This window comes from Oncorhynchus masou, chromosome 9, assembly GCF_036934945.1.
Source record: "Oncorhynchus masou masou isolate Uvic2021 chromosome 9, UVic_Omas_1.1, whole genome shotgun sequence".
Lineage (NCBI taxonomy): Eukaryota > Metazoa > Chordata > Actinopteri > Salmoniformes > Salmonidae > Oncorhynchus > Oncorhynchus masou.
In genome coordinates this window covers 71,828,932-71,842,115 of record NC_088220.1, presented here as the reverse complement: position 1 = coordinate 71,842,115, position 13,184 = coordinate 71,828,932, and the positions used below count along the sequence as shown (strand labels likewise).

The window sequence follows — 13,184 nt, the reverse complement described above, 5'->3', positions numbered from 1 at the left end:
ACAGAGGAGGAAAATGTAGAGAGGAGGGAGTGAAAGGATGCCAGGTCCGCAGGGAGGCGAGTTTTCCTCCATTTCCGCTCGGCTGCCCGGAGCTCTGTTCTGTGAGCTCGCAATGAGTCATCGAGCCACGGAGCGGGAGGGGAGGACCGAGCCGGCCTGGAGGATAGGGGACATAGAGAGTCAAAGGATGCAGAAAGGGAAGAGAGGAGGGTTGAGGAGGCAGAGTCAGGAGAAAGGTTGGAGAAGGTATGAGCAGAGGGAAGAGATGAAAGGATGGAAGAGGAAAGAGTAGCGGGGGAGAGAGAGCGAAGGTTGGGACGGCGCGATACCATCCGAGTAGGGGCAGTGTGGGAAGTGTTGGATGAGAGCGAGAGGGAAAAGGATACAAGGTAGTGGTCGGAGACTTGGAGGGGAGTTGCAGTGAGGTTAGTGGAAGAACAGCATCTAGTAAAGATGAGGTCGAGCGTATTGCCTGCCTTGTGAGTAGGGGGAAGGTGAGAGGGTGAGGTCAAAAGAGGAGAGGAGTGGAAAGAAGGAGGCAGAGAGGAATGAGTCAAAGGTAGACGTGGGGAGGTTAAAGTCGCCCAGGACTGTGAGAGGTGAGCCGTCCTCAGGAAAGGAGCTTATCAAGGCATCAAGCTCATTGATGAACTCTCCGAGGAACCTGGAGGGCGATAAATGATAAGAATGTTAAGCTTGAAAGGGCTGGTAACTGTGACAGCATGGAATTCAAAGGAGGCGATAGATAGATGGGTAAGGGGAGAGAGAGAGAATGACCACTTGGGAGAGATGAGGATCCCGGTGCCACCACCCCGCTGACCAGAAGCTCTCGGGGTGTGCGAGAACACGTGGGCGGACGAAGAGAGAGCAGTAGGAGTAGCAGTGTTATCTGTGGTGATCCATGTTTCCGTCAGTGCCAGGAAGTCGAGGGACTGGAGGGAGGCATAGGCTGAGATGAACTCTGCCTTGTTGGCCGCAGATCGGCAGTTCCAGAGGCTACCGGAGACCAGGAACTCCACGTGGGTCGTGCGCGCTGGGACCACCAGATTAGGGTGGCCGCGGCCACGCGGTGTGGAGCGTTTGTATGGTCTGTGCAGAGAGGAGAGAACAGGGATAGATAGACACATAGTTAACAGGGTACAGAAGAGGCTACGCTAATGCAAAGGAGATTGGAATGACAAGTGGACTACACGTCTCGAATGTTCAGAAAGTTAAGCTTACGTAGCAAGAATCTTATTGACTAAAATGATTGAAATGAAACAGTACTGCTGGAGTAGGCTAGCTGGTAGTGGCTGCGATGTTGACACTACACTAATCAAGTCGTTCCGTCGAGTGTAATAGTTTCTACAGTGCTGCTATTCGGGGCTAGCTGGCTAGCTAGCAAGGTTGAATGCGTTCCGTTACTTAAAAGAACGACAATAGCTGGCTGGCTAACCTAGAAAATCGCTCTAGGCTACACAATTGTCTTAGATACAAAGACGGCTATGTAGCTAGCTAGCTAGCTACGATCAAACAAAACAAACCGTTGTACTGTAATAGTTACAACAGTACCTCATCTAGTCAGCTGTACAACCTGCAGAGACCATGAGAGAAACGGGTGGCACTGAAAAAACATCCTAGGTACCAGAGTCAGATATCACATTTACGTGATGTGTGGTTGGGTCTTGTTCCAGCAGAATAGAAATAACTTATCACCTCTGTTCTCTGGCGCATGTCAGCCACATCCTGTTTCCTCATCTCAGGAGTGCTGATCCTCACCTCCCCAACCTTCTTCAGCTTGGCTTCACTCACCGAGGACAAAGAGAGGACTCTGTTCAGTAACAGTACAACCCCTAAGACCAAGTGTTTGACCCATCACTAACCCCCATTCCTTCCCCAAGAGTTGCCACGTGTTGGTTGGTTGTTAACACAATATTAGACGTATCCATTGTTACCTAGCAAGGGACGCTGCAAGGGAGTTTGGAGCTTTGGCTAATGCTTTTTCTGCTTGGCATCCACTCCTGCATGGGTTGACTCTGCACTCCTCCCCTCTCTCCTTGGTTTAGTAGTGGATGACTGAACAGTGGTTGGGTCAGACTAGGCCCTGGTGGTTGTGTTGGCCCTGGTCTCAGTGGTTTCAGACTGGGCCCTGGTGTTTGCTTTGGCTTCAGCCATCTTGGCCTGAATCTCCTCCACCCTGCGGGCAGACCTCTGGATCAGGGCTCTGCGTTTCTGCTGGAAGGCCTCCTGTAGATTCATGCTGGGACACGACTGGAACTCCAGCAGCATCACTTGCCATGGAAAGAGAAAAAAAAGTATAAACAAGGATTCACATATGTACTTAAAGCACTTCAGAACCTTGTACAGACCAAGAAAGGACTCAGAAGGAAAGAGAGAAGAGTCAGAAGTTTCAGGTCTTCTGGTTCTCACCTGCATGAGAGGGGGTTGTCTCTTCCTCCTGTAGGCTGGCATCCTCCTCAGGCAACACTGTCCACTCAGATTCCTAGAAAACATCACACCAAGGTCAGAGACTACCCAACAAAATGCATGCAGTGGAGGAGTTTACAGCCGAGATTCAGTTGCTCAGTCTTCACAGAATCCTTTGGTCATTGGGCAATTACCTTCTTGGTCTGATACCTCATCCATCTCTCCTTCCTCAGCAAGTCTGTGGTCCTTTAAATGTGGTGTCTGTCAGGCTCACCAGGGTCAGCATGGAATCATCCCTTATCCCCTTCACACCTGAGAAGAGGAGAAAGACATCAAATCACAAAGATCAACTAATAGCATCACAGAAGACACCTTCTCAAAGCCCGCCTCGAGTGTCATCCGTTAAACAACCCCTTCACTGGACCAATAGTCTGAAACATTTGAATAGTGAATTATATGCAGTGACATACCATTATTCTCTCCCAGATGGGAGGGCTTGACTCTGAACATAGCTGGGCATCCGGCTCTCCTGCACCCAGGTCCTTAATAATAGCACCTCCTTGGTCAACTGAGGTGCTGGTTTGCTCTCCATATCAATGTCCCTGCCTTCAAGTGGCTTGTCCAAAGTGGCGACATCTTCACAGAGAGAGGCGCCTGAGAGGGAACATGCTGCCAGACCCCCCACCTCTGCTCCTGGGTATACATCCAGAGCAGTGTTATGAGGGAGGCACTGGGACGTGGTCAGCTGGTACAAGGAGTCATGCAGGGTAGGCGAGGGCTGAGGTGGTTCCTCCCCTCTCAGGCACTCAGGAGAAGGGTCAGAGGTGACAGACCAAGTGTCGCCCACAAACTCCTCTGAGCATGCAGAGAGTTCAAGGTCCCCTGCAAGTGCTTCATGGTCACGTTCTTCTTCGTGGGAACATGGACCCTCCACTTCTGGAAGGTGAAAGGTCATGGAGGGTTCAGCTGTCTCGTTGTGTGACTTCATCCAGGAGGGGGTGAAAGGAGTCAGAGGCTGGATCCACAGAGACAGAACATAGTAAAATATGATTAACAGTCTGAACCTAGTAACTCATCCATACCATCACAACAAATGAAGGAAAGGTGAATACTAGTTAGGTGGGTCAACGTCAAAAATGTAGGAAACGGAGGATGAGGTAAAAAAAAAAAAAAACAGGAAATCCTGATTCATCATTAGAAAATATCTCGAATAGACTTACCCCCAGTCCTGTCTACTTCCTGGGAACTGGTGCCAGAGCGCTGCAGGCACTGATAGTGTGGCAGAGGTTGGGCTTCAGGGGCTCCCTCTTGGTCAGATGACACTCCCGTCTGGCCTGAGCCTCTCAGATCCACCCAGCCTAGGGAGTTAGACCCATCAGCTCCTAATGTAGGGGGGTTCAGTACAGCATTAGCAAGAAATGTGCTCTTGCACACTGAAATAAGACATGCAATAACACAAACCAACACACCCTAAGCAGACAGTCAGTAAATATGGATGGAATATTACTGTTACCTGAGCTCCCACTCCATTGGGCAGCACACTCATCCAACTCTCCAACCAGAGGCCCCATCATCTGGCTCTCATCCTGGCCTTTATCCAGCCACTGGGATGACTGGTCCAGTCAAATCTGACCAATCAGCTGGCTCACAGAGGTTGACTGATTGGAGAGTCCGCCAATCATTCTGCTCAAAGTCGAATCCCACCTGTGGTCCAGTGAGGTTGATTGACCTGAGAGCTGGCCAATCATTCGGCTAAAAGTCAATTCCCACCCGTGGGCTGGCCAATCATTGGGCTGATAGTGGAGTCCTGCCTCGGTTGACAGTGTCCCATTCATGAATGAAATATATATAGTCAATGTTGATACTAAAACAACAAAATTTGAGTATTTACTCTGAACCCATATTGCCATTGAATGGAGTGTGAGGGTGTGAATGAACCCACTTAGTCGTGCCTCTGAGCTCCTGACTCTGTGTCCAAGGGGAGAGTGTGTGGGTCGGCCCCCCACACAGGTGACCTGTCTGGTCCCTCATTCTCCTGCAGTTGCTTTGACCAGGGCTTCTGCTGTTGCTGGGACACAGAGAAGCTGGGCTCCTCAAAACACTGACCCCTCCATCACTGCAGATGGACGTGGGTGGGAGGAAGGGGGATTGTAAGAGGCTGCTGTTTGGAAATTCCCTAAAATAGGATACTGGAATCAAAAAGAAAGATTCAAATTGTGTGTGTACCCATCTGGTTCCCAGCAGAACTGAGAGAGGTTGAGCTCCCTGGTATATTTGTCTATGATGCGCTGGATACTGCTGCTGTGTAGGAGTGAGTCTGAGATGGGAGACCCAGGACCAGATACGTCCCTACAGGAACTGCGTCTTCGCGAAGAGGAGCCATTGACCGATGATTTTTTCCCCTCTTCCAAACCCAGCCAAGAGCAGAAAAGAGTCTTATAGGGGGTGGGGGGAATAAAACAGGAGATTAGATTTCTCCATTTTAAATGCAACTATCACATAGAATTTCTGACATGACTGGCCTGGATAGATACTCAATTAATTAGGCTTACAAACAAGTCAAACACACATACCTATTTTGGTGGAGGTGTGTTCAGGGTCAGTGGTGGCGAAGCTGCTGGTTCTGAGGGTCTACCAGCTGACTGGAAGGACAGGCTCTCCAACTGGACAAAACCGTTGACAGGGACAACACAGGGGAAGACACCAGGGTTAGACAAGGTTTGATAACATAGCGACTGTAATACAGTGCATTCAGAAACTATTCAGACCACTTTACTTTTTCCACATTTTGTACATTACAGCCTTATTGTAAAATTGATTAAATACATGTTTTTCTTCAATCTACACATAACACCCCTTAATGATAAAGCGAAAACAGGTTTTTAGAATTTAGACTAAAAATACCTTATTTACATCCTTGATGTTTCTACAACTTCATTAGAGTCCACCTGTGGTAAATTCAATTGAATGGACATGATTTGGAAAGGCACACGCCTGTCTATACAAGGTTCCACTGTTGACAGTGCATGTCAGAGCAAAAACCAAGCCATGATGTCAAAGGAATTGTCAGTAGAGTTCCGAGACAGGATTGGGTCGAGGCACAGATCTGGGGAAGGGTACCAAAACATTTCTGCAGGATTGAAGGTTCCCAAGAACACAGTGGCCTCCATCATTCTTAAATGAAAGAAGTTTGGAACCACCAAGAGCTGGCCGCCCAGTCAAACTGAACAATCGGGGGAGAAGAGCCTTGGTCAGGGATGTGACCAATAACCCGATGGTCACTGACAGAGCTCCAGAGTTCCTCTGTTGAGATGGGAGAACCTTCCAGAAGGACAAACATCTCTACAATACTCCACCAATCAGGCCTTTATGGTAGAGTGGCGGGACAAAATACCACTCCTCAGTAAAAAAAGGCACGAGAGCCCGCTTGGAGTTTGCCAAAAGGCGCCTAAAGACTCTCAGACCATGAGAAACAAGATTCTCTCGTCTGATGAAACCAAGATTGAACTCTTTGGCTTGAATGCCAAGCATCACATCTGCAGGAAACTTGACACCATCTCGACAGTGAAGCATGGGGGTGGCAGCATTATGCTGTGGGGATGTTTTTCAGTGGCAGGGACTGGGAGACTAGTCAAGATCAAGAGAAAGATGAACAGTGAAAAGTACAGAGAGATCCTTGATGAAAACCTGCCACGGGGCACTCAGGACTTCATGCTGGGAAGGTTCACCTTCCAACAGGACAACGACCCTAAGCACACAGCCACTCTTGCGTTGTCTTGGCTTCGGGACAAGTCTGAGTAAAGGGTCTGTCCCAACTGACAGAGCATGAGAGAATTGGCAGAGAGGAATGGGAAAAACTCCCCAAATACAGGTGTGCCGAGCTTGTAGCATCATACCCAAGAAGACTTGAGTCTGTAATTGCTGCTAAAGATGCTTCAAAGTACTAAAATGTCTAAAAACCTGTTTTTGCTTTGTCATTCTGGGGTATTGTATGTAGATTGATGAGGGGGGGGGAAATGTAATCAATTTTAGAATAAGGCTGTAACGTGATGGATTCTGGGTTCTATCAGGTATTCTATTGAAATATTGAGTGCTATGCTTTAGAGGGTCTACACCGGAAGTTAATGGTAGAAGGAAAGTATATGGTGTGTGCAATTAAGCTTGGAATGTACCGAGTGTAGAGAAAACGATCACGTGGCAGGCATTGATAAAAGGTGAGAGTCATGGATTAGTGATGAAGGAGGTCAGGTTAAGGGAGAAGGAAAAGTTTGCCGTTTCACTTAGTTTCCTGTCTAGCAATAAATATACAATGTTTAGCGAGGAGGAGACTCCACCCAAAGTGATATATCACCACTACTGTAAACATGTTTTTGTCGATTCAGCCGTTCGAGCCTTTGGGAAGAATAAACTTGGTTTAAGTTCATAGTGTCCGTCGAGTTCTTACTCTGATAATTAGAACCTAACAAAATGTGGAAAAAGTCAAGGAGTCTGAATACTTTCCGAATGCACTGTAAATAATACTGTGGAAAGAGCTCAGTTCAAGTGTAGAAACCCTCATGGAATATTTTCACATATACTTCAGGAATATTTGATTTACATCATGGCTCAGAAAGAAAATACACACACACACACACACAGACAGAGCTCAGTTCAAGTGTAGAAACCATCATGGAATATTTTCACATATACTTCAGGAATATTTGATTTACATCATGGCTCAGAAAGAAAATACACACACACACACACACACACACAGAGCTCAGTTCAAGTGTAGAAACCATCATGAAATATATTTCAAATATACTTCAGGACAATATTGATTTACATCATGGCTCAGAAAGGAAAGAGAAATCCAGACACGAACAGAAGACACACAAATACAACAAACGTATTCTCAAGCCATATTACGCGCATTGTCGGACAGACCACAAACCCTCAGATTTGGTAACTCTTCAATTTATCCACAATATGGTGGACCTCTGAGGGAGCCAAATATAACCAGTAAAAACCCTCAGACATAAATCATGGGTTAAACTTGCCTCAGGAGATTTTCCAGGGACACTTCTCCCAAACTCAGAGGAGTGTTGAGACTGTTCTGGGCAGACCGGGGTGGAATCTAGGAAAATAATAGTTGGATTAGAGTGATAGAAAATGTCAGAGGACCCCATGACCATCAGTCTAAATCTAAGTGAAAGGATCCCTGTCATATAGTCCTGTGGTAACCACCCTGGCATAAGATAACTCCCTATTCCCCTTTATCAATTTCCTCCTTTCCTTACCAGGTTCAGGAGGCACCAGTCTCCAGCCGTAATCTCTCTCTCCAGGATAGCTTGCTGGATCTACCAGACCAGGTTTAATGTCTCACTCCCAGCTGTGTGTTCCCCTGCACTGAACACAAAGGTGCTGGAGTGACCTCTCTCAGAGTGGGCCAAGTGGTCCTGTTCTTCTGGGAATGCCCTTTCAATACAAGACAGCCTCACACTCCCTTCTGGACACAGCACATAGTAGCTGGTTAGAGATACAAGCTTGTTTATGATGTATACAAGTGGTTACCAGATCTGACCACTGCTACGTTTGGTGTAGTGTATGGTGCCTCCTGAGGGTGTGGCTGGCTGTCCGACCTGTGATCAGGCTGGTGTCTCCACCTCCTGGATGGCACTGAGCTCATGCTGCTCTGTTATCTCCATGATGGCCAGCCTGGCGCGGGCCACCGGGGGTTTGGCTGCTCGGGGGTGGTGGTGGGGAAGTTGGTGAGGGGCGGGTGTGTCTGGGTGAGAACTCTGGAAATTGAGTGTGTTGTCTTGGCTCGGATTAGCTTCTACAGATGATGATTGCCCATTGGGCTCCTCGATGGCCCTCAGCAGAGCTGCCATCAGATGGACACGCTCTGACCCAAAACTATCAGCATCTCTGGGCCAGGCTGGGGGAGCCACACACACACGCGCAGACACAGAAAGAGTCAGTAGACGAGTATATCCACGTAAATTATTTCAATGAAATTGCATGTTTGGGCTACCTATTTATTTTATATGTTAGTGTTACTCTTACTTTTTGAATCACTTTAAACCAATAGTGGCCCTGTCTTAGTAACAGCAGGTAAAATCCTTAAGGTGTTGTTTGTTTCACCTGCATGTTGTCAGCAGTGAGCAGTGCCTGTAACGCCTCCCTCTGTCTCCTCCTCTGCTCTTCCTCCAGCCATCTCAGTTTTTCCTCCTGCTCCCTCTGGGCCTCCACCCAACACTGGGCCTCACGTATCTCCTGCCTCTGCCTCTCCACCTCTTCCCCAGACCTGGCTGAGGCCCGCAGGACAGGCCCAGGCTTCACCGGGGCCACCCCAGGGAGAGTAGCTGACTCTTCTGAAAGGGTTGGGCTGAAAAACCTGCTCTTTGGTCTCTTAACCTTTTAGCGGTGGGTTCAAGCTGTACTGGAGAGGCCCTGGAGTTTATATGCGAGCAGACTGTTGTGCCAGGAAGGAAGAGAGTTTGAGCCAAGATGGAGGGTGTGGGGAGGTGCAGAGGAGTGTAAGCTCTATAGTGGGTACTAAGTGCTACAGGGAGACAGGGGAGAAGGGCAGAGCCAGAGGGGAGTTCTAGTGGCACTACTGGTGGAATGATTTGTCCTTTAAAGTGTGGTAGAGGACAGGCTTTGGTACCAGGAGGGATACATGTTGCTGTAGTTATACCAGAATAGCGGTTTCTTAGCGTGTGTTGGTACTCTTCCAGACGCCAGCGAGTCTCTTCCACTGACTGCTTATGAAGCATAAGAAATGGAAACATTGAAAAATATGGGGGGTGGGGAGGGTTATTCCCAAAAACAACCATAACAGAAGATGTTAATTTCATTGTTACATACAATAGATAGGAACAGTGAGATGTGTTGTTTTACAAGGTCAGCCACAGCAAATTAGCGTTCAGTGCCTTGTTCAAGGGCATAGACAGATTTTTCACCTTGTCGGCTCAGGTATTCTAACCAGCGACCCTTTGGTTACTGGCCCAACACTAACCGCAAGGCTACCTGCCACCCTACGATATCTGCTGTGCACATGTGATACACAAATCAGCAATAGGCAGCTCTTTCAAATGTCATCATACGAATCAGCCATTGCGAGAAACACATCTGTTCTGGTCTAAGAGATGCTGCTGATACTCTGATTCTCCTGGTGTGGTCATCCTCAGCAGCTGAGTGTATAGTAGACTGCACATGGACAACCACAGAACCAGTCAGTGTCGCTATTACATGTGGAAACAGTCACACACACAGAGCGCAGTTCAAGTGTAGAAACCATCATGAAATATATTGAAAAATTCAATTAAGGCCATTATTGATTTACATCATGACCCAGATACATCCACACAATCCCACCCACATCCACCTACCTCAGGAGATGGTGCAGCAGGGCTGCCGTCCTGGGCTGGTGTTTTCGGTGGTCCAGATGCAGCAGCAGTGTCTTGGGCCATGGCCGTCTGCAACTGCGCTCTTCCTGGGCCTCCTGCAGTAGCAGCAGCTCCAGCCTGCTCTTCTTCTCCCCTAAATCCTGTAGCAGGGCTATCTGCTCCTGCTTCTGCCTCTCCGGCTCCTCCTCCTGGAAAACAGAGGCACCCACAGGTCAAACTATGACACTTTCCCAGAACGGTAAATACATTCACTTGTTTTATTATACATCCCCCTCAAGACAGAAATATTACACAGACGTTATAGACATGCATGAATACATAGATACAAAAACACACACCCTTCTCTTCCTCTCGGTTTCAAATGTGTGGATCTTGATGGCTTGTTTATCAGGATGGAGCAGGGTACCAGCTACTATGTACTCCTCTGTTGTCTCTATAGCTGAACAGATAATACATGAAGTGGATAATCAAACAAACACTGGGACACTATTCTCTCAATCAATGCTTCTCTTGACCCTTCAACTTTTGGTAGCAAATACAAAGGGCTCACTAACCTTGGGCTGGCTGACAGGGGTCAGGGAGTCTGGGACTAGTGGTCAACGGTCGGCTTTTCGCTGGCCAGAAAACCTGACTAGTCGTACCATCTGAGGTCGTGTAGAACTATGCTGTCTGAATAGTTTGGCAGTCAGACGTGGGGTCAACCAGCCTCCGGTAGCCCCACTGGTCTCTCTGTGACCTGACGCGGGTAAGTAGTTTCTTCAAGGCCTTTCTGGGAGCACCACCTAGAGGCCTGGATGGTTCTACCATTAAAGGCAAAATAATTGTTAACTTTGTGCACATGATCCAACTCCATTTATTACAGTTTGCATAACCTTTTTTGACAACACCATGGTCATCCTCTGATAGTAATTCAGACATTAATCAAAGCCAGTCAAACATCAGAATGTCATCCATCACTTCACCTTCATCCAGTTGTTCCTCTGCCCCAACCGAGGGTGTAAGGTCAGGAGTGGTCTCCTCCAGGTCTAGGTCTACATCCTGGCTGCCAGTGGACACAGCTGGGAGAGGCTCTGGGACCAGCTGCAGTACCAGGTCACATTTCACTCCTGCAGGCAAGAGAGCAGTACAGGTTTAATTAGACAAATAGACAAACTCCATACAGACGTAATAATGGTAATTAGGTGTCATAACGATGTGTCCACACTACTGTCTAGGATAGGGTAAATCCCTCCATTTCAATCAAGTAAAACAACTTATCTATGCACCAGGGCAATACCAACAAATTGTGTACTCATGGCCAGAGTAGAGCACTGAAGAATTCATCCCGATTTGGACCCCCCACCTCCCCTCCTTACTCCTCTCTCCAGTGTACATGTCCTCAAAGGTCAACTCCATGTCCCTCTGCCAGTCATCCCTCATCTCCTATCTCTTGGAGAGCAGCTGGAAGATCTGGGCAGGCATCTGAGTCATCAAATGCCTTCGCCTCAACAGGTCTGTCTGATGCATGTGCTCCAGCTCCACCAGGAGGCGCTCTCGGTCCTGACAGCAGAAAAACATAAGTATTGCTGTTGTCTTGGTCTTGACGCATACAATATGCATTGAAAGGATTTCAGACATTCCTTTAACAGCTCAGGACAGATTTAGCCTCGTAATGCAGAAAGTTGTACATTAACTTTTCTGCCATGTTATCACTTGAATAGTCTTCAACAAGTTGAGCGTGATTGTGTAGAAGTATGTACCTGTGTGAGCAGTTCCCTCCTCAGCGCGTGGTTGCCCCTAAGCTCCTCCTGTCCTAGCTCCTGCAGGCACCACACCTCCTCTGCCACCTCCCATGCCTTTGGCTGAGGGAACAAAACACATTGGTTACATTAGAAATATCACACTGGGCCATTGCATCCTTTTTTTAGCTTTAAAAGAGTAGATTACCTGTGCTGTGTCAACCTCCCTGTCCACTGTAGTCTCTGGCATGTTAGCTCATACTACAATGGAATAGTTTTAAATGTGTGCTTTCAGAATGTTATGTGGGTTCTGTATTCCATTGTTTCATGCTGCATCTGATTATGAACTTCCCATCCCAAACCTACAGGTTCATAATACAGCTTTTGAATGTTAGGACCACAGGTCACAATGTGCCCGAATCCTAAACATGTATTGTACCTCAATTGGGTTGGGTGGGAGGTTGGCCACTTTTGCTGCCCTCTCCTTCTCCACTTGTATGGTCTTCTTCCTAGCCTCAATAAGACTTTGGTGAGAAGAAAAAACGAATTTATATAAAACAAAGTAAAAATGCCATGTTTGTTTGGCCAAATAAAATCCAGTGGATAGGCTTACCGATTTTATTCCTCCGCTTTCTGTCTCTGTGATTTGAGCGCTTTGATGGCGAGTCGATAGCGCTCACCTGCCCGAACGTTATTCTCCTCATTTCTGTGCAATTGTCACACAGTCAGGCTTCTGGGGAAACATGAAGTGTGCCTTGATCAACCCGTTGTATAGTGAAGTAAAGACAGTTATTTTGTGATCTGGGGCAAGATCCATAACCCTAAACATTCCAACAAAACCCTGTAACATTACATTGACAGTCTGCAATGGATCACACATAGCTAAGACATAGGTTGAGAAGTTTTACATTTTCTTTGGCAATTATGTCCCTCTCCCAAAAGTCGGAGAATGTCCTGACAGAACTTTTGCAGGGTCTCCCGTTTCTCCCTCTGCTGTCGCTCCCACTCCTCCTTCAACTCCTGCTCGCGCTGCCGAACCTTCGTGCGGATTTGCAGGGCGATATACCGCTCCTGTTCCCGCACCTGTGAAAGAGTGGTAGTTAATGATCCGCACTTGACAGTGTATGTATTGGCATACTGACAGTGAGTGTTTGCTAGCCGTTAGCTTCAGTATACCTGTTCTATTCGCAGCTTCCTTCTCCTTTCGTGTTCCTCTCGAATGAGTTGCGCTTCTTCAAATCGAGCCACTTTTCTCTTCATTCTTAGAAAATCCAGGGATGTTGACATGCGAAAAGATGAGTTCGCTGGTCAGCACTGGCTGATAAACACACATGAAAATAAAGGCCATCCAGTTGTTGTGCTAAGCTAGCTAGCTAGCACCAGAAACTTTATAGCAGAACAAATATACCCGTTTTCGCATTCTACATTGTTTTTCTTTATGATGCGTTAGCTAAACAAATAAAATGATTTAGCTAAAGTTCTTCTGCGTTGCAAAATCATCTTCGAAAGTGTTGTTTATTAGCCAACGCGTAAAAGCGTTAGGTCGTCGTCAAACGTCACTTCCTGTATTTTAAACTGCCCGCTAAATCATGTGATTGGATGAGTTCCACCATGACCAAAACTGGGCGAATATGGCTGCGTTTAGACAGGCAGCCCAATTCTGAAA

The 13,184-nt window shown here is 47.3% G+C and overlaps 1 protein-coding gene across 2 annotated transcripts in view; it reads right to left on the bottom strand.

The window, feature by feature from the left end:
* LOC135546589 (uncharacterized) overlaps window positions 1–13,068 on the bottom strand; it is a 15,566-nt gene extending 2,498 nt beyond the window's left edge. The window contains exons 1-21 of one of the 2 annotated variants that reach the window (XR_010456600.1): window positions 12,695–13,068; window positions 12,427–12,601; window positions 12,132–12,251; window positions 11,958–12,042; window positions 11,540–11,641; window positions 11,156–11,339; window positions 10,763–10,906; window positions 10,355–10,600; window positions 10,139–10,239; window positions 9,783–9,988; window positions 7,686–9,635; window positions 7,446–7,522; window positions 4,980–5,069; window positions 3,920–4,841; window positions 3,627–3,788; window positions 2,877–3,421; window positions 2,601–2,718; window positions 2,410–2,482; window positions 1,935–2,270; window positions 1,696–1,781; window positions 891–1,089 (exon numbers count right to left, since the gene is read on the bottom strand). Coding sequence is in view for 1 of the 2 variants with exons in the window: in XM_064975150.1 (XP_064831222.1) it covers window positions 2,077–2,270; window positions 2,410–2,482; window positions 2,601–2,621 (288 nt within the window). In the remaining variant the exon portion in view is untranslated. Of the gene's footprint in view, window positions 1–890; window positions 1,090–1,551; window positions 1,782–1,934; window positions 2,271–2,409; window positions 2,483–2,600; window positions 2,719–2,876; window positions 3,422–3,626; window positions 3,789–3,919; window positions 4,842–4,979; window positions 5,070–7,445; window positions 7,523–7,685; window positions 9,636–9,782; window positions 9,989–10,138; window positions 10,240–10,354; window positions 10,601–10,762; window positions 10,907–11,155; window positions 11,340–11,539; window positions 11,642–11,957; window positions 12,043–12,131; window positions 12,252–12,426; window positions 12,602–12,694 lie in introns of those variants that run through there. The other variant, XM_064975150.1, reaches the window with a different exon arrangement.
* Window positions 13,069–13,184: the final 116 nt, after the last annotated feature.